At 39.0% G+C, this 24,432-nt stretch overlaps 2 protein-coding genes across 2 annotated transcripts; one reads left to right on the top strand and one right to left on the bottom strand.

Moving 5' to 3' along the window:
* The first annotated feature begins 3,034 nt into the window (after window positions 1-3,034).
* On the top strand, window positions 3,035-20,070 carry Reck (reversion-inducing-cysteine-rich protein with kazal motifs). The gene is made up of 8 exons (XM_083090027.1): window positions 3,035-3,414; window positions 11,993-12,045; window positions 15,413-15,496; window positions 15,779-15,815; window positions 15,897-16,244; window positions 16,517-16,949; window positions 17,178-18,552; window positions 18,727-20,070. The coding sequence occupies exons 1-8, from the start codon at window positions 3,279-3,281 to the stop codon at window positions 19,108-19,110; spliced, it is 2,850 nt and encodes a 949-aa protein (XP_082946153.1). The 5' UTR covers window positions 3,035-3,278; the 3' UTR covers window positions 19,111-20,070.
* Prp5 (pre-mRNA processing factor 5) lies at window positions 19,826-24,404 on the bottom strand. Its single transcript, XM_083090026.1, has 8 exons — window positions 24,214-24,404; window positions 23,900-24,112; window positions 23,597-23,744; window positions 23,227-23,535; window positions 22,838-23,156; window positions 21,621-22,743; window positions 21,020-21,551; window positions 19,826-20,945 (listed from the first exon to the last, which is right to left on the bottom strand). The coding sequence occupies exons 1-8, from the start codon at window positions 24,231-24,233 to the stop codon at window positions 20,523-20,525; spliced, it is 3,087 nt and encodes a 1,028-aa protein (XP_082946152.1). The 5' UTR covers window positions 24,234-24,404; the 3' UTR covers window positions 19,826-20,522.
* Between the last annotated feature and the right edge of the window lie 28 nt (window positions 24,405-24,432).

Below are 24,432 nucleotides of genomic sequence, written 5' to 3'. Positions count from 1 at the left end.
AATGTGGATCGTAACGAACGGGACTAAAACTCTCTGTCCTCCAACACTAAATGTTAAGACAAAAATTCTCTGAACTGAAATTTTCTAAGGCCTAATAATTATAAATTAATCATTTTTTTATATTTTATCATACATATAATTAATTCTATTATTTTATATAAATTTACGTAAAGCTAGGAAGAAACGTGGACAAGGATAAAGTTGCATTTACAAACATCTTATTTGCGATAGGCTCGATAAACTGAAGCTGGAGCCAGCTCTAACATCAAGACCTTGTAATGTAGACCGTGTAAATTAACTACGTCTTCTCCCGTACGGAATAAAGATCGTTATGGTACCTCGTTCGATGAGGTTCGATGAGATTAAACCGGTATGCACTTTGCGATGACTCTGATCACGTTCACCAATCGGCGAAACTGGTTTCCTCGGAATCGGCATTCGCGTATGGATCTTTGGCAAAATTCTCCGCATAATAATTGAAATATATTCTATCTCTTCTCTAGAATGTCTCTATCAAGAGACACACGTGTGTAATCAATAACGTACATGTGGAGATCGATAAAATTTCGGAGAGAATGATTTAATGAATTTTTGAAAATGAAACAAATATTATCGTCAAATCCGTGACTATCGTAAAAAAAGGAGACAGACAAATCAGTGATAATTCCTTGTGTTTAATCTTCACACGATTGAATCGTTTTAGTTTCGAGAACAGACATCGTCAGGATCCAGAGGCTTACATTCTTACGATCGACGTATCGATCGCCGCGAGCGGATCGACTGATTTGTATATCGTTAATCACTGTTAATTATCTATGCGCGACAGGTAGTAGCGGAGCCGGTAGCACGGAGGTCTGTTCGAACTGTGGTCCAGCACGCATTTGAATATTTATACGATCGCGCGCGATTAACATAGCGGACGTGTCTCGAGAGAGAAGAAACTCGGATCGCGGAACTCGTCGATCGCGCGTTTACTTTACGCGACTGCTAATCGGCAACGGACTTTAGACTGCATTTGTATTGTCGTGGAATCCAGGAATGATGACGGATAAGCAGAAAAATGTTCGAGAGACTCAGTCAGCGTCAGAACATCCGCAATATGATATTTCTCACGCATAGATCTCATTATTAAAAAATTAGATGCGGATATTACGTAAGAAATATATATTATACAAGCGATATTAAAGAAAAAAATAGATCGTACTAATGAATTGAGCTGATAGAATATGTGTCGAACTGTGCATTTTAAACTTAATTTGCGTAAAATTAATGGGTTAACATAACTTTGCATAACACCCGCCAATTGTGCAACGCACGCAAATGACATACCTCGCTTGCTGTCATTTACATCGGCAGTAGAATAACGGCCTTCTCCCACTTTAAAGGGACGGAGTGGGAAAGGGACCGAGAAAGAAAGAGGAGAGATTAAACGGGGAAAGAGAAAGAGAGGGAGAAAGAGAGCAAGCTATTAAGAACCGGTCGTCCGCTGCCCACGTGCGGATTGAAGGCGATTTATCGACGGGAATAAATTAATAAATTACGAGCGCTCCGAGAATCCGCTCCGATCAGTCAATCAAATATCCGAAGATGACGTCGGACATGTTTTCGGACACCCGTTGGCCGGCGAGAGACATCGATAAAAAATGGATGGTGGGCTCCGCGGTCCACAAGCTCTGACTGCATGATAAATCAAGCGGCGTAGAAAAATATGCAAGCTATGCGATTCGAGGAAATCTCGCTCCGACCTATAATTACGCCGTTCATCGAAAACTACACAGCGTGTACGAACTTGCTTAAGTAATTAATAACTCTACATTAATGATTAATTTATCGTAAATAATCTTATCTCGCGATATAATATGCCTTTACAGTCTGTTAGCCAAATATACACGTGTAAATGTGATTGACATCTAAGCATGAGGATTATATATACAGGACATCTCGTCTCTGGCTGGAGTATCGATACGGTATCTCTGAAATATATTATGGAGATTTACTTGGCGTCATATCGCGATGTTATCAGCGGAAGTTACGTCTCTGGGTTATCGGCTTTTCTCCTTCTCGGAATACGAAGCCATTCGAAGCTACGAAGCAATGGGGGCCCGCAACGACATTAGATTTATGGGCGCGGACTGATTTTCGTCGAGACTTGCCTGTGGTGTCTCGACCCGAGAAGTATACACTTGAGAAGACGTTGCAGCCGGAGAATGAATGTGGTCAAGTGGTCCATTACGCATGCTGTCTCTTCCAATTCGTTCGTTCGTATCTTCCTGTGCGCTATCCTAATTCTACGCGCTGAAGAAAATCTCGATAAGCTGAGCGACAAAAAACGTATTTATGTATTATGCAAAGCGACTTTGAAAGACTATTTTATATCAATATTATTAAAAAACAGAAAAATGGATTTACTGCCTAGAAATTTATTTCGATGGAAGATACTAAGATAAGTTTATTTTTATCTATTCTATAAATTTATTTATTTTTAATGAAAATAATCCATTATCTATTCTAGATTTAAAGAGGCATGTTTGACTTCTAAATCATTCGTTATAATCTCGTAATTATTTTTACATCGAGACTAATTAAAGATAGCAAGAGACTAACTCCAAATGGGAATTAATCTAAAGGAAAAATGTTTTTACATGAAAATACCAAGCGTTAAAGACAATCTGATTTTGCTACTCGCGTAACAAAGCGCTATGCGCGTAACAAAGACCTTTTCCTGACGTACGCGGTTAGGGAACGATGAAGAATCCCCTCCCAAAAAAAATTAAAAAAAAAAGGATACGTGTGGATATACGACCGAAGATGTCACAATAGCGCATAGTTGCACCGCGTGACAACTGCGCGCGCCATACATCTCTTCCCACCCACACATGCAATTTCTCGACGTGTTTCTCTCTTCCTCCCTGTCTCTCTCTCTCCCTCGCTCTCGTCATCGCCTCTGTCCCCTCCCGATACTCGAGGGGGCACCGGCTTTCCTCTCCACGTTTCTTCCTCTCACCCATCCAGTAAAAAGCTCAACTCGTAAGTGCCACGAAAAGCTCAGTCGTTCGCGAGCTGCGCTCGAGTGCACACCTCGGTTCTGTACGAGTGTCACGTGTATCTCGTGGACATGTGAGTCCTCCTGAGAGCGCCCCTGAAATTGACATCTTCTTTTTCCTCCTTGTCCTTCTCCTCTTTCTCTTCTCTTTTTCTCCTCTTTTCCACAAACAAACACGTGCTCGTCGAAACACGTGCTCGCGTGCGTAGGGTGGTGAGATGAGGTGAGTTCGCGCATGATTGCGGAGGGATTCAAAGGTATCTTGCAAGTGCACACCGATAAAATGCATTATTTAACGATGCTGCTGATAACAACGATTGCGATCCTTTTCGCGCCGGTTGTTGCGAATCCTTTCTTCGAAGCCGCGCAAGGTAATTCGTTTTTTATTATTATCTTTTACGCAGAATTGTAAATAAATAGATTGGAATAAAATAAAAGAGAATGACAAGTTTACCTTGCGATATAAATAGGTGAATTAAAATTAAAAGACACTGTGAGAAAATATTACAAGATTAAATAAGCGAGTTAAAGTGAATTGATAATTTATTTAGCGAAGCTATAAATTTTTATTTTTAATTCACCTGTTTTTGTAGCGAGACGTGTTTTTTATCATCTTTCGCGCGTTTGTTTTGAAGAATTTGCAGACGAAAAACGTAATAATAATTTACGATTAATAATAAATGTCTCTTGATTTAAGAATAATATTACGCAAATCATCGCCGCATAAAGTTTGTAGACGTAAAAATGTTATTCGACCGCTGAAACCGTTCGTAATAAGGCACGTTCGTCTCGTTCGAAATATTAGCAGTAATATTTTACGGTGGACGCAGGGGGATCGTGGGTGCTTCGGCATGGCAATGCGTTACTTATCACGGCGCCAGATGAACCGTGATTATTTTTAAGATCGTTCGGTGCGATGTCGCACGACCCCGATCCCCGATGGTTCTTTCGCGCGACGCGCAAAAATACGAGCCCGGGACAGATTCATTGAACTCATTTCTCGCGGAGAGTGTTGTTCGTCATCGTACGGCAAGAAGATGTCAACGACAACATCCCGCCACATGTGCGCGTGGTCCCTTTTTCCCCTGACCTCTCTCCTCGTTTCTCCGTCCTGCTGATTTTTTCATATCTACCCTGTCACTCGGATATGGCGATTTTTAATGTCTCTCGTTGCTCTCGTCATTGGAAAGAGCTTCAGGAGAAAAAGAGAAACACTCGAGGAGAACCTTTTTTATCGTGATTTTCGAGTGCCTTGCTATTGAGAGTGCTCGAATTCTCACGGATCGTCACTGCAAAAAGCTTCGCTTCTTTCCGCTATAGTCATCCATCACATTCTTTTACTCAACATTTAAAATAATTTAATATTTTCATATAAAATATAGAGCCACTAGAGGTGAGATTTTTGCTTCGTGGTTAAAATGATACACATATTTCCATTCATCTTAAAGAATCAATTCAAATCTTAAAAATTGCAACAATTAAGATTTATCTTTTCATATAAAGATAATAAAAATTTTATAAGACATTTTTTAAATATCCAGATTTAAAATTGCGATTTCAGATTTTACTTGAAATACGCTCGAGTCAAAAAAGCAAGTCCACTTGCAAAGTATGCTAATTTCGTGATAATTATCGTCGATAACTATGCAAGTTAACGCGAAATAACATGAATGTTATAATAACATGTGTTTTCGCATTTTATATTCGATAATTGTACATTGCTATTTTGGGTCGCGCAGTGTGTCGAGAGTTTGTTTTATCGAGATGCGATTTCCAGTTTCCATGACTTCGTGATTCTGCTTCTCCACTGCTTTTCTCTCTCTCTCTTCTTCTATCCCTCTTTCTCTTTCTCTTTCTTTGGTCACTTTAATCTTTTCTGAAATTTACATGGTGCACGTGCGTGCGTGTAAAGGAGGTGTCGCTAACGGTCCCCGGTCTCTTCGTCTTCGGCCTGGCTCGGAGGCGCATATTCGTATACGTACAATAAGAGAAAAGAGAAAAATGCACAAGCGGAGGCACTGGAAACGCGCGTGTATTCTTACAGTATAAGTATATCCACACACGAAAGCCAGGGGTGATAACATGTCGCAAATCTTGTTCGTTGATTGCATTTATCGAGACTGTGGAAAATATTGCGACTTGCGAAGAGGAGAACCATATATCTATGAACCAATAGTTCGATCTATGATCGCGGAATTCATTAATTTAAAAAAAAATTTGCACGAAGGCTATGAAAGTTTGCAAATTACATTATGTACTCTCTTATACGAGATGCTGCAACTTATTTTTTCTGGCTTCCACAGAAAGATTGCAGCAATATTGGGTTGTTCCAATAAATCAATGCGATAGATCTTCTATTCATCATTAATAGCTCTTTTCATCGCGCGATATCGTGCGCATAAACAGCGCATAATAGATATCACTGACACGATTTACATAGAGAGCGAATTGCATCCATGTGTTGCAAATGATTAACACGTTACAAGTCGGTTTTGATGAAAACTGAGGAGGCAGAGGGAGAGAGGGGCAAGAGAGGAGAAGAAAAATGCGAGAGCAATTTATTTACATGACTAGAAAATGTAACGTAATTCCCTGTACACGCGTGTATTACAAAATACACCGTTTGATTTATAGCTACACACCATGCGTGTGAATGATTATAAAGTCCGCGTAGCATTACGTAATTATTTTATTCTAATGATATACGACACGACACGACACCTTCGAAAAAATTATAAAAAGGCAGGGAAAAAAAAACAAATTAGACACAGCGATTTAATCTGTCCACTGTGTCGTTAAAGTCCACACACGTATCTCTCTCTTTCTCGCTTTCTCGTGATATATTTATCGCGCGATTTTCCAATTTTTATACATAATTTTATGCATAATTGTATAAACGAATATGGAGAGATATCAAACTATTTCATCGACGTGCGATCGCGAAGCGTCAAACGGATCTAGTAATGATCTTTATTTCAAATAGATTCTATGGAAGGGAAAAGTAGACGATGGTCGTTTTGTAGGCAGAATCCGCTTAAAAGACGGTGGGATAATTGGCAATTTGTCACGCGTATATACCTATACACATACGTGTATCTTTTAATATCGGCGAGAGTGTCGATCTTAATGATAACCGGACGTAAATTTGACGCCTCGCTCTCTCGAGAGGTGCGTAAAATCGCCACCGCTTTACATGTTGAGCGTGTAATTTCGCGCGTGTCCCTCCGCGACTGGAAATTGGAGCGGCGTGACTTACGCAAGACGGTAAAATATACATATAATCTACACGTACGCACCTACACAACCGCAGTTTCTCAAGATCGCCGATCGAGATCGATATTCTTAATTAACCGTTAACATCCGCTCATCGCCGCCTTCGATCCGCCTTCGTGGACCGTCAATGCATTTTATTATGCGCGTCGGTTTATCGTTTTTTCAAGTAACTCTAATGCGCGGATCTAGTTTGTATTCCGCGCTCAATGAGCTCAATTATACTTTCAAGAGCCGCGCGAAAACCTTCACTTTATAGAGAACGAGAAATCACATATCAATTTCCTGAAATTATAATATAACCAGAGTATTATGGTATCGCGAATGTTAATTAAACGAGTTGATAGACGTTAAATAAAATCTCGCGACCACTATTACAGACTCTATTATCGCGAATAAGTATAGGGATTATTTTCTCGCAACTTCGTGCGAGATATCGAGATTTAAACTCACCTAAAATTATATGTGTATACCGGTTTAAATTTTTGATTTTAATATCCCGTATCTCTGTCGAAGTTTCGCAAGTTTTGAAAGATCACGTACGTCGTCGGTAAACGAAGCGATAATTTTCATGTCAGCCGTATGTAATTACATGTAGCGTTCAACGATCGGCAATTAAATGTAGTACGTATGCAAAGTGGCATTCGGAAATTTCGGGGACACGCGTTAATGTCACGCTCGTGTCGAGATTTGTATCCGGCATTGTATAATTTGGTCGAGATGAAATCTTTTCCTCGCGGATGTTTCCTCTTCGCCTGTTTCCTCTCCCGTCGATTTTTTTACGAGCGAACTCCCTTTCTACGGTTTGATAATAAAACGCGGTCTAACGCGTCGGCAACGCACCGCAAGATCTCACACTCTGCTCGCGTAATAGAAAATCATAAGTGATACGTTAACACTTAATAATCGTAATAACGATTATCCGCTACGGTAATATAAATGGAGATAAGGAAAAAGAAGAGAGGCAGAGCGTGACGATCCGGAACGTGTGCGGATGAAGCGTATACGAAGACGATGGCTTAAGCAAGCGTGTAAACATTTTCTTCGGAGAATTTCCTTCGATTTATCCCCCCTTATGTGTACTGCTCGAAATGAGAATCTCTATTAACTGTGTGAGAAAGAAAAATAAATTGATGACTTTCCGATCAAAATAATTAATCTAAGAATTTTTCAAATGCTCGCGTAAACTTGACGCTCTTTATATCTTTTTTTAACAAGATAATTTTTTTAATAATATAATTGATATAATTTGACGACGTGTTAAAAAATCAATTGATCGAAAAGGCGATAGGAGAGATCATCTACGATAATTATACGTGTCAATGTCAAAATTCAGAGCGTGTATTCGCGTACAATGTGACAGACGAAGATAGTAATTAGGGAGATACCGGGAGCTTTTTGTGGACCTTACAGCGACACTCGACAGTGTCCTCCGGAGGACCGGTTGTCGCGAATTTTTTTTCGCTCGGAAAAAAAGAAGCGGGAGCAGATCTTGAGAGAAGGAGCGAGAGAGAACAGCAAAAGGGTTAAAGGAGAGAACTTCCAATAGGCAAGAGTCTTCGAAAGAGAGATTCTCATACGCCGATATATACACGGTGTGTGTCATGCAAGAGAGAAGAGATAAATAAACACATAAAACTCTGTGACAAGCTTCACGACGGATAAAAACATGTCGAAAGACACGTATCTCGATCCCCCTCTCCCCCTTATTTCCCCGGTTTGCTTCTGAGATGCCTCTTCGTTGCTCTCCTCGTCGATTTCCTCTTTCTCTTTCGTTCGCGCTATAAAATGCACCGGCTCGTTCGGTGCAGCACGTACAGGCTTGATGACTGTATTAATTATATCTACAATTCTCTGATTTATTCCTTCGCCTATCGATGAATAATGAAATTTTCGCGAAAATTATCGTGTCTGTTTGCGGATAAGGATGTTGCGTATCTATAATCGACGATAAGTCGATAGCTACGAAAAACAACTATGTTCGCGATGGCGGAGAATTAATTAATACATAATTAATAAGCATCAATTACATACAAGTAACAGAATCTTCTATTTGAAGAATATTTATTCAAAGTTTCGTATAAACAAAAAGAGAAAAAATAAAAGAATCAATAAAGCTCATAAAAATCTTTGCAAACATTAACTTTTTAATTTCGTAGAAATAAATTTCTTTTAACTTCTTTGAAAATTTATATTAATTTCCATCCGCTAAAAAATCTCGAAGATAAAGAAGGGGAGGTAGACAATTTGAAATCGTAATACAAAATCGAAAGGGATAGCAAAATTTGATTCCGAGTGCAATTTTATCGAGAGCTTATTCCGGTTTTCCGGGGATCCTTGTACCTTACATAGCATATCCGCTGGTACGCTCGTTATCTCGGGGCGTGGGAGAATCGGCCGGGTTTTACGAGCGCAATGACGATGTCGACGATGTCGCAGCGCTCGCCTTCGGGCGCCAAAAGACGCAGCTGCGAATGCAGTTATACGACCGTATATGCAACCGCGACTGTACGAAGAACCGGATGGACGAAAGGACCAATGTTGCACGACACATTCCCGTCGATCGACATCACCGGTCGTTTAAATTCGTCGAGGAAACGCGCTCGCTTGATTCCGAGAAAAATTCGCGGCGAGAGGAGAAACGACGATTCGCGCGGTAAATTACGCGCGTGAAGACACGCTTATTGTCTCCGCACGCGTGGACTGACATACTGAGCGTTTAACCGGACAGGACGTGACCGGAGACGGGAAGACATAAATTACGTTAAATGATTTACATCGTAGAAATATCACTATGCGTCCTAGTGATATTAATTATAATTTAATCTCGATTTAATCTCAAAATGATTCAACATTTTATAAAATATTTTTAAACATATTAATACATTTAATCTCCATTAATTTAATACATTTAATTAATGGAAATTAAATATATTAATATGTAATAAAAATATTTTACAAATGTATAAAAATGTTTTTACATTAAATTTCTCCGTCAGAAATTGACTTAAAAATTTAGTCTCCGCGCAGTTGGGATCTGTCATTATCGGCGCAAGCATCATGCGAAATGGCATATGCATTGGACGTCGTGGCGCTTGAATAACAAAGAAAAAGAGAAATGCAAAGTCGCGAGAGGAGAAACGTCGAATTAAAATTTACAACACGTCTCTTCGGGGTACGGCATTATAATCGTGCAACATGTAATCCATCGAACAAATATGCGTTCTCGCAATCAAAAGGATTCGCCAGTATTATTATATTGTCGAGGACGATTGCGTCTCCTATTCTGTTATGCTAATGTCGAGAGACGGTGAACGCGCGAGACCGAGTTCTCTCGCTTCATTAAGCGCATTAAAATGACAATTTAAAATGCCGCCTGTCCCGTTCCGTGGAATCTTGAATTAGTCAAATTAAACGGCCCACTTTAAAGACGCTATTTGTCACTTCTCGACATACCACCATCGTCGCGTCGATCTATTTCACAAGAGAAGTGAATCTATTACTGCTCTAAATATATAATTTGTACTTACGATCATTTATATGCTGCAATTCTTGCCCAATTCATTTCTTCGTCGATTTCTTCTTCCTCTTTTTCTCCTTCGATAGATATGAACGTAGAACGCGATTCTGAAAAATAAAATACATATTTATAAGCTGCTGGTAACTTGAACTGCACTCGTCGATGTTTCTCGTCAAAGTCACGAATTTTTCGACTTCTCGAGTAGCGCGTAAATGGATGGGATAAAGTGAAGGGGGTACCGCGCGCGGAGTTTAGATCGGTATAAACGCCGGATGGTCGCGAACGACGCCGGTTATTTTTGTATCGTCCGCAACAGGAGCCACAAAACGTCGCGTTTTAAAACGCGACGCACTTGTCGCCGCAAATTTCACGCGGAAACGTCAAGGTTCTTTGTGGCGAGGATTCGATTAAAGCGTCTTAAACGATCCGCGCGACTTCTTTTTACGACGACCAGGCGATTACGAATGCACTCGCATGAGTAACAGTAAAAAGTTCTCTCGCGCGATCCAAGACGGCGATAAACGAAAAGTAGATTGTAAAAATTTATAATAGTACCTTGTACGTGTATATAAGGGGAAAAATATAACTCGACTTTCATAAATCATCCCGCTATAAATATATTTTTAGGATAGACGCGACGGAATAATTCCCGCGATGGCAAACGGATAAGTGCCAGGTGTTGGTGACCGAAACCGATATCTAGACAAACATTCGTAATTTATTCTGTAATAGGAGAACGTTTTTCGAGACGAGAACGCCCTCCTGTTTGCTCAGGAATGCAAACGATCTTTGTGTGTGTGTGAGACGACTGATATTCTTCATTCCCGACAATATGACTGCAATTGTAGCTCTTTGTAAGTGTCCAAATGCAAAAGACAGATTAACGTGCCTCGGTAATTGAAGGAGCACTCGATGAAAGAATATTTTACATTTTTATGCGATATGCACTCCAAAGTTGATTACGTCAATTCTAAAAAATGCACTCTACACTTGCACACAGACATATATGTAACCGGAATCGAACGATTCTTCGAAACGAAGCGAGAGAGGGCCACAATTTACTTTTAATTGGTATCTATTAGCTTCATTGTAACGCAGTGCATACGTGTCGGCGCGGTCGGCGGCCCTTAGGATTTCAGTCACCATTCAAAAGGTTCCTTTCACACGAGTTACTTTGATCAAACCCGCATGTTAACCCCGTAAAGTCATTAAAGATCTTTCACGTCAAAAGTGACACGTTGGCAGGAGTCGTTGACAACCGTTCACGTTAAAGACATAATCGCACGTGTGTGCTGTATACATAATTACGTCACAATCGAAGCGTTGTAAGGGTAACAAACTATCGTAAATCGATAAGTCTAATTAAGCGAAATTGGAAAACCATTCTTTCGGAGTTCCCTCTAAATACGATCTTACATAAATTTTAGTACGAAATGACTCGAACGAAGGACAGGATATCTTATTCGATTGTTCGATCCGAGTGACGCGCCAAACAATTCCCCCCCGTCGTTTAATAATTGAAGACGCTGGGAAGAAAGGGGACACATAGAATGTTCCTCGACTGCACGCCACTGCAGTCGCACTAGATGAAACGAAAACTTTAATATTTAAAGGACCAACAGTGAAAATACTCGCTGCACGAAACGTCCACGAAGGTTCCCGACTTCTTTCCCTTGTTCTATTTTATTTTCATCAAATGCTTCACGTGTATAAATGTATGTGTCACTTTATTCAAAAACAATTGTATGTTATCATAAAGATAAAACGATTTCGCTATTTGACTTTGAATATAAAATAATCTTTTGTAACTTGACACAGACGAATAAAATAAATAAAAAATATTTTTCTGTAAAAATTCAATCTTGGATTTAATTTTGGGATATACTATATGTCAAGTCCTTCGAGAGACCGGTAGAAATTTGACATATATATGTATACGTACCGGCAGTATATGTAGACTCTTGAAAAAAAAATGTTTTTTCCTCTTTTTCTCTATTCCTCTTATTCTGACGTAACGCAGGACACGCGTCTGTTTCGTGTCGGAGGAAAACTGAAGAGAGAAGATCTTGGGCAACATGTCCATTCAACACTGGGCTATAGTTCCCATATGTTCTGTTTCGACATACAAAATTAATATCCGTCTTCTGTTTCTGTTGCAGAAATGTCCTGCTGCTCGCTTGCTGCTGGATCTTGTCGGAATGTGTGCTCCAAGGTATGCATTTTAAATAAATACATATTACACTCTTGAGTTCCTTCTTTAACCCATTCAGACCTGAATTTTTTCTGGTAATGTAAAAAATTATATATTATTATTATTATTATTATTATTATTATTTTATTATTATTTATTATTTTTTATTATTATTATTATTTTTATTATTATTTAGTCCACCGAGAGATCGCAGGGAAACTAATTCTAAAAAATAACTATTTCACATGATTTTAAAGTTTTTGTGCATAATTATGTACATAGGGTCTGAATGGCTTAAGAAATCTTGAGAGGATTTTCTGAAATACTTTTAATAATAAATATAATTTTGCGGAGGAACATTGCACTAGATTGATTATTATTAAATCCTCTTAACTAAACCCCGTAATATAAAATATATAAAAAATTATGTAATATATATAACATATACTAAAAATTATATTTTGACGTTATATTATCGTTACTAAATTATTGCAATTCATTGATTTTTATTAATCTATTTTAAACGGCACATTTTTTCCTCGGGCTGTATTTCGCATATAAATTGGCAAACATAAATTGTCGGTAGTAAAGTGTTCACAATAATTAACGATACGCGAAATTTGAAATTACTTATAAATTTAGAATCCTCTCTCTAATATACGAAACACTCGCGAGCGAGGTATAAAAGTACACCTTTCTTGTCGCGATAAAAAATTAGTCGTGACGCGGGATACAATCTATTAATTATGTACAAGAGGAGAAGGCCTCGTGGGAATTTCAAAAAGACAATCTCAACGGCATAATCGTCTACTGGAATGAATGCGATATCACGCGGTTGATAAATCCGTGGGCCGACCCCGGGACGATAAAGGACACGAAATATGTCGTGTCCATGGATATATTAGGATCCGGGAAATAAAAACAGGAATATGACAAGAAGAGGAAGAAAGAGAGGAAATGGAGAGGGAAAAAGCGAGAAGGAGCAAGATATACCTCAAGCCGCTTCCTTCGATGAGGGTTTCTCGATGTGGGGTGCGTTTCGCTGCAGCTTCTTTAGAGAGGTGAGGCTGGTCTTCGAAGATAATATCGGGGGCCCGCTGCGAGATTTACGCTGGATCCCTTCGGGGCGCCCCATGGGCTCATTCATACGCAAATATTACGAATTGACGCGTTGAACATGGCGAAGGTATCGCGTTATCAATGATATCGTGTCTCCATGCAGTTTATTCGAAAAGGAAGGACGTGTACTGGGTGTTCTTTTGTTGATTTCTGATTACGGAATATATAACGTATAAGAATGTCGTCCATAAAGAATATTTTACAGCGAGGAGATTGTAATGTAAAAATAAATTTGTAATGTATATATGTTAATATATATTGTTAATGAATTCAAGATAAAAAAATTCATCATTTGCAAGAAAATTATAATAAGATCCAGTAGAATATCGTAAAAAATTTTGTCGGTTTAACTTGTCACATATGTGGCTTTACATCGTATAGTATTTCTCGTAACATCGCTTATTTGAGATGTGAGACACGACAACGCGAGGTGCAGAAAAACTTCGAGAAAGTCGTCTCTCCGAATTGTCTTGCTTGACTACTGATGAGCACTTTCTTCCTCTGGCCATCTAGCAGCAAAATAACCGGAAATCGTGACGGAAGGTCCGAGTTATGTGACAAGTTATTCTTGAGATGGACAAAAAAGATGCCTATTCGTTGAACACACGTCTCTTCTTCTTATTTAGATCAGCAATATTTTTCTTGCTTTTTCATATTATAAAATAGATTTTCGATAAACTAGTTTTTTTTCTTTTTTAATTGCATATATTTTTTTTCTCGTATTGGACGATACGTCAAGTATTTTATTAAACTCTGAAAGATATGAAACTCAATAACATGTCAACTAGATTATATTTATAGTTTTTATTTTTAAAAAGCTGAATATAAGCATATATATGCATACACATAATAATGTGATCTGACTACCGATTTAATTAGTCGACCGACACCTCGTCGCGGTCGTTTATAGTATCGTTTGTGAGTTCGGAAAATAAAAGCACGGGGTAAATTATGAAAGCTTGCGGCTCTATTTCGGTATCTTTTGATCTGCGCTGTAACTCGGAGACCGTCGAGGTTGATTTATCTAGTCCGAAATATACGAGCTTTGAAGTAGCATTTATTTCAGATTTTTTGCCAACAATAATGTTTTGTGCGTCAATTTCAGCGATTAATTCAGCGATATTAAAAATAAAGAAAGATTTTTTTCGATATTATCATTCTTTTTCTTCACATTCGGAAAATTATTCGCGAGTCGTAGGCTTTATTAAACCTTTATAATTTTTTAGCAGAAAGTAAAAATCTATTCTCATTAAAACACTCTTCGACGTTGCTGCAAACTATTGCAAAAAATTCACGAGTGGATAATGCACCCCCTTTCAACATGGCGATGTAGCCCGGCTGTGCATACCTCCCAGAATATACCATGACGAAAATACGTACGTGGTTTTCTCAGCTCCACATCGCTTCTAACATTTATAACAGTTTAACTTAGCAGAGATATTCTAGAGATACTGACTGATTTACTAAATTATTATGTACATAAAATAAATTCTGTCACTATAGAAAAGAAGTGTAATAAAATCTGTCATATCTAAAATAAGAAAATATGTAAAAAATATATATAATCAAAAAGATTCTTTCTTTCTTCTCCATCCACAAATAATTAACCTTGTAATACATATATTGTCATTTTGATGAAAATATAACGCTTGTTTTTGTAATCAAAACTATAAATTAATGTAAAAAATATTTCCAATATACGAATGGGAAGTCGATAACTTACAGTTCGACAAACGTGACCTTTGACTATGAGTGTATCGTCAGGGCCCATCGAGACCCACCGCATGTTGATGGATGGTCGTAACTCCTGGCCGTGATGGACATACCGAGTGAATCCGGCATGTCCTCGCGGAAGGCACCGATTGAATCCAGAATGAGGATTACATACGATATCTGGCTCTGGAGACGATTGTCATTCAGTAATGGGTAGCAGGAAATCGCAGGGCCCGCGTGTTGCATTCGTGTCCTTGATTTTTAATGGCTGTTAATGCACCATTCCGCATTTCGAATTTAGAAAGACGATCATTTCAGTCTAGACAGACACTAAAGGTGTCGATGCCTCGAAATTTGATTCGTTGAAATAATTTACATTTATACGATGAGCTTTTCTTTTGCTTGATGTTATTGTCATTTGTATCTTTTTTTCAGAAAGAGTAATTTTAGATCTTTCGCGATATCTTAAAATTTTTATTCGTATTATGACCTCTCTTTGTAATTTTATTAGAATTTTTACATTTTTTTCTGAATAGTACTTTTATTATACTTTTAGATATCTTTGGTGGTCCTGGGTGCCGAAATCGAGGCGAGAGAAAACGCTAATCGGCGTCTGCTGGAATTTTGTCCCATGGAACTGGTGAGTTTCGTCGATTACGTTTCTAAGGCTCAATCCCACGTACGATCGATTCATTTATTCCATTCATTCGACTTGAATCTGGATCGGAAGCTTCTTGACAATGGGCAACTTAAACGATCCAGGATGTCTGTAACGTGATCCACATTTTTTCATTCGCAGTGATGGCTTTATGAAAAATGATCTCGGGGGACTTGCGGTCGATCGATCGATTATGTTACTTCATTTTCTTCATCATTTTTTTTTGCTATTATCTTCTCTCACGTTTGAATCCTTTTTTTCCAGATGGACTTCTGGTCCTGCGTGAACTCAACGTTGAATGGTAAGCTTGTCCATTGCTTCGCGTCTGAATGTGCAATAGTGTTGCCGCTGAATATACCTAGTCTCATATGAATCTTTATAGAGCTCAAGAGGAATGAGAATTGGATAGGTCGAGGATGCTGCCGCCTTATTCAGAATCCCTCGTGTCGTACAACCTGCGCCCTGTCGGGCTCCACAAACGATTTGAACGAGTCCTGCCGTCCAAGCGACGAGTCCGAATTTTTCTTTTGCTTGGAAAAGCGCGAGGAGGCGGAACGATGCTGTAGCAATGTTTCCAATGATACTTGCAGGTCCATCTGTAAGGATATTTTTTACAAGCCAAGCAAGCAGTCTAGCTTGAAACTGTACAGCAGCAAGGGTTGCTTCCATCAAATTCCCAAATGCCTGAAGAGCGTAGCCGAGGTGAAACATGCCGAAGATCCGAAGCAACGTTAGTTGAATTAATACATATTTAAATATTAATTTTTTAATATGTAAAATATTTTTATTCATTGATTTGAATTATATTTATATATTCTTGTTGATATTCATACATTAATTTAATATTGACAAATTGTATGAATTGACAAATGTATGAATATCATTTTAATAATATATGAATATATCATTTTCTTATTAATATTCATACATTAATTTGATATTGATAAATGATTGATGCTGCGATGTGTTTACTAACGTGTTTAATAAATTCTATTTATGCAGATTTGCACTGTTGCGAGGAAGCCACAACTCCAGCGTGCCTAGACACATGTCGCAAGACTCTTCACATCGCGAACACTGATCAAGAAATTATGGATGCCTTGGCGGAAAAGTGCAGCCCGGTATTGCCTCAGTCGCCGATGTGGAGTTGTTTGTTGAAATCGGGCTCGACGAAGCCGGCGCGTTTACCGTTAAATGCCGGCAAACTGGCATGTTGCACAAAAGCGACGAGGCCCTCCTGCCAAAATTTGTGTTGGCGGGCTTTTCAGGCCGACTGGGAATCTGCTTGGGTCCAGTTGGATGCGTTGTGCCTCTCGTCCAGTTTGGAGGGTGAACTGAGGAGATGTCTCGAGGATGCGGACGATCCTTGCGAGATGGATTGTTCCGGATTGTCTTATTGCGCGCGATTCAACGACAGACCTACCACTCTGTTCAGGTATGAATGACGTGAATAAGGCCTAATCAATAGTTTTCATCAAATAGTTCTGGTCAAATACCTCACGTAAATACTTTGAATTACTCAAATTTAATTTGATTTGATTTGAAAATAGAATCAAAATTAAATTTATGTTATGTTGAAATTATAAATCTCTTGAGAAATATTTTTGTTAATATTAGTTGAATATTAATTTGTTGATTTAGTTGAATATTAATTTTTCGCTAGGACATGTACAAGTACAGCTGACGAGGCTGCCAAGTGGGAAGCTGATCATTGGTCCAGAGGTGGAATTATTCGTGGATTAGGCGTACCTGTACGCGCAGTGGCTTCTTGTCCAGCGGAGACTTTACGCGCAGCGGCTTGTCTTCTGCAGTTGCGACCTTGTGAGACTAGAATCCACGAAACGCGACTCTGTCGTGAGGATTGTTTGGAATTAATGGCGAGCTGTGTGGATTGGGGTGCAATCACGGGACCGCACACAGCCGCAACTTTGTGTGCCAAGCTGTCGCCGGGTAGACCAGACGCGCCGTGCGTCTCATTGAGACCGTATCTGGACGACTCGCAGGATGACGAGACAGTGATCCATCCCGAGGAAGACATTACGACACCGTGCAAGCGGAATCCATGTCCGCAGGGTCAGCTCTGCGTTCTTCAACCGAATGGTGCCAAAATCTATCGTTGCGTGCCGGCTTGCTCTCTCGGCGAAATGTCCAAGCAATTAGTGCCAGTTGGATCCTGGATCCAAATCCCCCGATTCGATCAGCAGGGTTGCTTGAATATTTGCCAATGCACGACGCGCGGTCTAGAAAAGTGTCGCACGCCCAACTGTTTTAACTTCAAGTCCTGCTGGGTGCATGACCGGTTCATTCAGCACAAGGCCAACTTTTATCTTGAGTGCAATCCCTGCCATTGTTTCGAAGGCGAGTTTACATGTTCCAAGAAAAGCTGTGGCGAACCGCGCGCGCCGTCCTTGCCCTGCGATTGTCCAGCTCATTATGTCCCGGTTTGCGGCAGATTGGGCTTCACCTTCGCGTCCGCCTGTCTGGCGAAGTGCGCCGAACTGTCGGCTACCGAAGTAGAGTTTGGCAGCTGTTCCAGCAGGGATCCCTGTGCGTCCAATCCCTGTAAAAGCGCAGAGAGATGTATTCGCAAACCTACAGTTTGTTTGTCGCGTTTGCACAAATCATGCCGGCAATACGAATGTGTGCCGATAGATTGTAATCCGCGCGATGAGTCCAGCGGACCGGTCTGTGATCGCGAGAATAGACAATATCCTTCTGTTTGTGCCATGATTCGAGCTGGAGCCACTTTGAGCTATAGAGGACCTTGTCTAAGGGGTTGTAGTCTGAGGGGTCCGGTGTGCGGCATCAACGGCGAGGTCTACGCCAACGAATGCGCGGCTTGGGCCGAGAAAATTATCGTGGATTATCAAGGTCCCTGCGTCGCTGTCGGTCTCATAGGAGAAGAGGCAAAACCTCGTTGCGGTGATGCTGTACAATGTCCTGCCTTGGTAGAACCATATTGCATTGGGGTCACTCCTCCTGGTGCTTGTTGTCCTGTTTGCGGAGGAGCAGCGAGATTATTTTATTCAAAGAAACAGGTAGATGCTTTAAAGCGTATTTTCTTATATATGAGTTTTTTCTTTAAATATTTTTGTTGTTTAAAAAATATTATGTTCTTATAATATATTATATAATCCATTTAATTCATAAATTTTTAATTGGTTGAACTAATTTAATTTTCCTTAAATTTCCTTTTGTTTCTTCCTTTATAGTTGGAAAGAATCTACTATATAATGGACGAAGAAGCCGACAAGGACTCCGTTACATTAGAAGTTCTTCTGGCCGCTCTAGGTCGTCAGTTGCAAGTAGCGCAATGCGCGATTCGGGGTATGATGACGCCCGATTGCGATATCTTCATTGTCGTACAGCCTGTTGCCAAAAAACCGTCGACGTTACAATTGCGAGCTTGCGTGACGGAAACGGAAAAACTTGTCACCAGGATCACAGAAAGAAGTCCTAGAATCGCAGCGGAAGTTCCTCTAGGTTCATTGACTAGAGCAGAGATAGCTCACAGTTACGTTTCTAGTGCCATGAAAATTCGAGCTTGGCACGTAACGATTATTCTGTTTATCTTCATGTTAAAAATTACATCTTGAAAGCGATTATATCAAAGAGAAAATAAGATTTATCGCTTATTCAATTCATGATTCTAAAATATTTACGCAGTAATGCATAATTTAATTAATGACGTGAAATATATGAGTTTATCATTGCATTTACTTCATATTTAAGTTATAAGCGATAAAGCCTACTTTCTCATTCGTTCTGATTGTTGAAAGTTTTTTTTACCTAATCGCAATTGCCATTCGCTGTGCCGAATGTCTATAGCGTGTCTCATGTCTGTGATTCTTCTAGTGCCTTCTAATAGCATATAACGGGATGTATTTTTAGTTACTGATTAATATTACCAAAGAAAAAGAGCATATATCAAGAAGATGTACAAAGGGATAGGATTTCTTGTGCGCATAATTGAGATAATATTATAAGTTGTAAATAAAAAGACTTCATAAACATAAGTTACATATATGCATCACAATCTGCATATTGATTGATATATCAGTATATGTGTTTGCATATGTGATTTTTACATAGCGTGTCCTTCCAAAGATTCATTGTAATAATCATAATTTTTTTGAAAATTTTGTTAGATGAAATTTTTGTGTAAAGGAGAAACCAACAATTTTATCAAACATGTAATTATTCTATGATTTTTTCCAGTACACGCTGCATAGATACGGTTTTACATTGCTAAGTATTTCAAATTTTTATCGTATATGGTATAAAGAAATTAACTCATTAAAACTCGTCAAGCAGGTAATAAATGTGTGTTTGCATTTTATTTATAAATCTGCGATCGCCTGCAGTGGTTCGTGCCAATGATATGAATAATGCTCCCATAATTGTTAAGTATATTTTGTTATTATATTAAAAACAAATATTTCATATTTGTATTATTAAAAACAACTATGAAGTATTTATGTATAATTGTATTGTTAAAAACAAATAGTTTATATCATCATTTATATGAATAATAAATTTATATAACTTTTATCATATAGATATGATAATTATATATACACACAGGATGTCTGATAAAGATTGTATTCATGAGTGAATAGAGAGTGCAGTAAATTAAACAGAAAAATTCTTTACCATTTTTTGCAATAATAATCGAAATATAAATTAAAAAGGATTAGTTAATAAACCCGTATTTTTTTTATTAATTTAATTATTTCGTACAGACCATAGGTCAAACGAGAACAAAAAAAAATTTAGTAAAATTTAGTAAATTTAGTAAAATCTTTTTTTTTTTCTTGAATGCGTGTTTATTTGCCAATTCTTTATTATTATTTCAATAATTATTGCAAAAACTGCAAGATGATGCAGGATTTTTCTGCTCATAAGCGTTGATATAATTTTTATCAGAGATCTTGTATATTACCATATCCAAATATCATGATCTGCATGTGACATAATATCTCTATAGTATATTTTACCATAGTGATTTTTATAAGACTTTATATCGACCACGCGATGCGGTGTGAGCACCAGATGCTTGTAACTTGATGAGTTCTTCCTTAATGAGCCGAGATACCTCCGCCTTGGCTTTGCTGACTGCTAATTCGCTCGTAGATTCTATCGCCAGATATAATTTTCTCTCGCCCTCTGGTGGTGTTCTTCCAGGCGCAATATACGTCCCCCTGACTGTAAGGCCTGCCTCAGAATATTCCGAAATTTGAGCTAAAGCTTCCTTGCTTGTGACTCGCCATCTTGCTTGCTGTGGGAAGTCATTGATTTCGAGTTCCTCTTCGTACTTGCGGAATGTTTGTTCACCCGTTTCCGCGTCGCTTTCTACTAGATCTTCTTCGCGCGGTTGATAATTTAATTTAGTGTTCAATTTTGCTGCCAGCTGTTCAGCGACTGTCTTTGCCTACAAGAAAAATAGAAAAAATATTTATTTATAATAGTAATATGATATTTGATAAATGAAAATTCGGATCTTACTGTAATAAGATTCGTAGGTCCTGCTCCTTTGAGTATGGCTTCCGCGGCTTGTTGAGTGGCGCCTTTCGCTTCAGCGCCCAGATTCTTAGCAATATTTATCTTCGATGCCAATCTCCTGGCTAATTCTAGTTTATCGGTGGCACTAGGTACTGGTTGACCGGGTACTGTGATGTTAGTCGCGGTTGGTCTGGCTATTTCACGAACTGTTCGTTTAGGCGCCAGCATACTCTCAATTTGTTGATCAATATCATTTTCAATGTCTTCATCATCAGAATCTTGCAATCCCAAAGCTGCTTTTTGGAATTTCTTTTTCTCATTTGCTAAAGCAGCTTCTGATTCATCGAATTTGAACCCTTTGCCACTGAAACCACCTCCGGTATGAACTTGCTTTCCATCTGCGGCTTGACGGGCCTTGTAACCCTCCCACAACTGACGCAAGGGTTCTGGAACAGGTACACCTGCTAATTCATGCGCACGTAGAATATCGCCGGCATAACGTTCTTGCTCTGACGTAATAAAAGTGTACGCATACCTAAAGGAAAAAAATGTAACACGATTAATTCATGAAAAGCATTTCGTATTAAAATTTAAAAGATCTTACCCTTTATTTCCAGCTCGACCAGTTCTACCACATCTGTGCACATAATCTTCATAGTGATTAGGGCAATCATAATTCACGACTAATACTAAATGCTTGACATCTAACCCTCTAGCGGCAACAGAGGTAGCGACGAGTAATTTTGTCCGTCCAGCTTTGAAGTCCAATATAGTCGAATCTCTGTCGCATTGGTCTATACCACCATGAAGAGACATGCAGGAATATGAAGCTTTCATAAGATCTTTCAACAATGTATCTGCATTCTCTTGTTTGTCCACGAATATAATGATGGAGCCTTTGTCTTGATAATGTCCAAGAATCTCAAGCAACTTGTAGAATTTTTGGTCTTCCTCGAGTACAACCACATGCTGCTCGACATCTTTACAAACAACGGAACGTCCACCAACCTGCACCTCTACCGGTCTCGTAAGAATTCTTCTAGCCAGCGCTTCCATTTGTCTCGGAAATGTCGCACTGAATAGCACAGTCTGTCTGTCTGGTCTCACGTTTTCCATAATCCGCATTACCTGCGGTTCGAAACCCATATCGAACATCCTATCGGCCTCGTCGAGTACCACATATGTCACGCGACGTAAATTGGTTACACGTCCGCTATTAGCAGCGAGCATGTCGATCATCCTTCCCGGTGTACATACGATAATCTCGGCTCCTCTTTTAAGCTCCGCTATTTGCTCAGAGATGCCAGTTCCGCCATAAACGCACACATGCGAAAGCCCCAGTGATTTTGTAAATTTTTTCGAGTCTCTGCCAATTTGCATGCATAATTCTCTAGTTGGTGTCATAATCAATGCAATCGGTCCGTCACCATCAGCCAATGGTGGCTGATCGAGTATATGGCGAAACATAGGTAACAAAAAGGCTAATGTTTTTCCACTACCAGTTTTTGCTATACCTATGAGATCACGACCAGACATAATGGCTGGAATTGCTTGGCATTGAATGGGTGTTGGTTTCTCGTAACCAAGTTTTTTCAACACTTCTAATTCCTTCTTGGTTACACCACATTGTGCCCAAGACTTGATAGGTTTTGGGCAACCTTTACCTTTCACACGAATACCTTCTAATTCTTCTTTGTACATTTCTACTTCTTCTGGTGTCATTCTTGCTGCAAGTACATGTTATAGATAATTAGATTTCACATGATAGAAAAATAAAAAAATAATTTATATTGTAAAAAAGTACAAAAAAAAAGGCTATACCAATTTCAGGAACTTCAACGTAAAACGATTTTCGAAACGGTTGATATTCTGTCGTAGCATGATCAACTTTGGCTAATTCTCGTTTTTGTTTGTTTGCTATACCAGCTGCAGTTTCATGAAGATTCTCGCCTTCTTCTTCACTGGAATACTCTAATCCATCCTGATTTTGTTCAATCAATTCTCCCTTTTGTTTCTGAACCTTTTTCTTAGCCACACCAGTCACAATAACCACGCTCTGAGCATTAGAATTTGTGCCATTGTTTGCATTTTTTGGAGCTTTGCTATCAAATTTATTTACTTTTCTCACTTCTTCTTGAACCTATCAAATTATTTAGATGTAATATAAGTACATATAGGATTATAACTTCAATACGATTTATAATACTTACCTCTGCCATAAAAGCATCTAGTGGATCAATTTCCTCCTCTTCATCTTTTATTTCTTCTTTCACTTCCTCTATTTCTTCCTTTGCACCTTCTTCTTTTGCCTCCTTGTTATTCTGTACCACAGGAGTCTCTTCATCACTATCATCCTCAAGGGACCATTTTTTCATGGGTAGCTGAAAATTTGCCAAAATAGATGTCTTACCGTCTTTTTTGGTTGCTTCCAGCTCTTTCTTCTTCCTTTCTGCACGCCATCTCTCTATCCTTTCTCTTCTCTTTTGCATTTCCAACTCTAGTCTTTTTTGTTCTTCCTCCTACAATATTAATTACAATATATATCGTTTATTTTTCTTTATATTATTTTTCAAGACTTACCTTGTCCAATTTTGTATGGTCAAAAGGCAACTCTTCGCTGTCCCCCTTTTCTTTATCCTTCCTGTCGCGTGACCGAGATCTGTTTGATCGTTCTTTGCCAGAGCGTGAAGACTTTGAGCCTGTAAGACGCTTTTCTTTACTGTCTCCACTAGTATACCGAGAACAATCAATGTCAACAAATTATGTCATTGTTACTATTTTTATTGAAAAACATTGTGGATATATTTGTGACTAAAGAGAAATATAAAATGGACAATCGTTCTCTTTCAGGTTAAGATACCGAAACTCTCTTTAAGAGTGTACCGTTTTCTTTCGCGATCTCTGTCCCTCTCGGAACGTTCCCTTCTATCACTCCTTTCTCTGTCTCTATCCCGTGAACGACTCCTCCGCTCTCTATGACGTCCCTTGTCTCTGTCCCTCTCTCGGTCCTTGCTTCTGGTACGTCGTCGCTTCTTCTCAGGTTCGCCCGATCTAGATCTCGATCTCGATCGGGATCTTCGCCGATGATGTCTATCCCTACAATTGTTCGCAATAATTAGATCGATTATGAATTCGGCAGGTACACGAAGCGTCGTCAACATAACCACAAAATACAAAATGTAATATATTTCACTTACTTGTCGCTACTTCGCACCATCTCGACTTAGCCGAATAAATCTATTACACCAGTAATTGAATATTTAAGTTGATAAAACTATTGTCCACGCACTTATTTTATTGTTAATTAACATTAATTAACGTTTTTCCACCCGGAAAAACCCCCCAACTTCTCATACACGCAAGTGTCTGCAGCAAGCAGCAACGCCCTCCCTTTTAGCGACCGAAGTGAGAAGCAG

This window comes from Camponotus vicinus, unplaced genomic scaffold, assembly GCF_025532165.1.
Source record: "Camponotus vicinus isolate PSW18456_S1 unplaced genomic scaffold, iyCamVici1.0 SCAF_2, whole genome shotgun sequence".
Lineage (NCBI taxonomy): Eukaryota > Metazoa > Arthropoda > Insecta > Hymenoptera > Formicidae > Camponotus > Camponotus vicinus.
The sequence above is the reverse complement of the archived record's forward strand: the minus strand, read 5'-3'. Positions and strand labels throughout refer to the sequence as shown.

Coding starts and splice junctions, on each gene's coding strand:
- Reck (XM_083090027.1), top strand. CDS start 3,279: ATGATTGCGGAGGGATTCAAAGGTATCTTGCAAGTGCACACCGATAAA. Junction 16,245..16,516: donor TGCCGAAGATCCGAAGCAAC/GTTAGTTGAATT, acceptor CTATTTATGCAG/ATTTGCACTGTTGCGAGGAA. Junction 18,553..18,726: donor TATTTTATTCAAAGAAACAG/GTAGATGCTTTA, acceptor CTTCCTTTATAG/TTGGAAAGAATCTACTATAT.
- Prp5 (XM_083090026.1), bottom strand. CDS start 24,233: ATGGTGCGAAGTAGCGACAA. Junction 23,745..23,899: donor AGAGATCGCGAAAGAAAACG/GTACACTCTTAA, acceptor TCGGTATACTAG/TGGAGACAGTAAAGAAAAGC. Junction 21,552..21,620: donor GGTCGAGCTGGAAATAAAGG/GTAAGATCTTTT, acceptor TTTTTCCTTTAG/GTATGCGTACACTTTTATTA.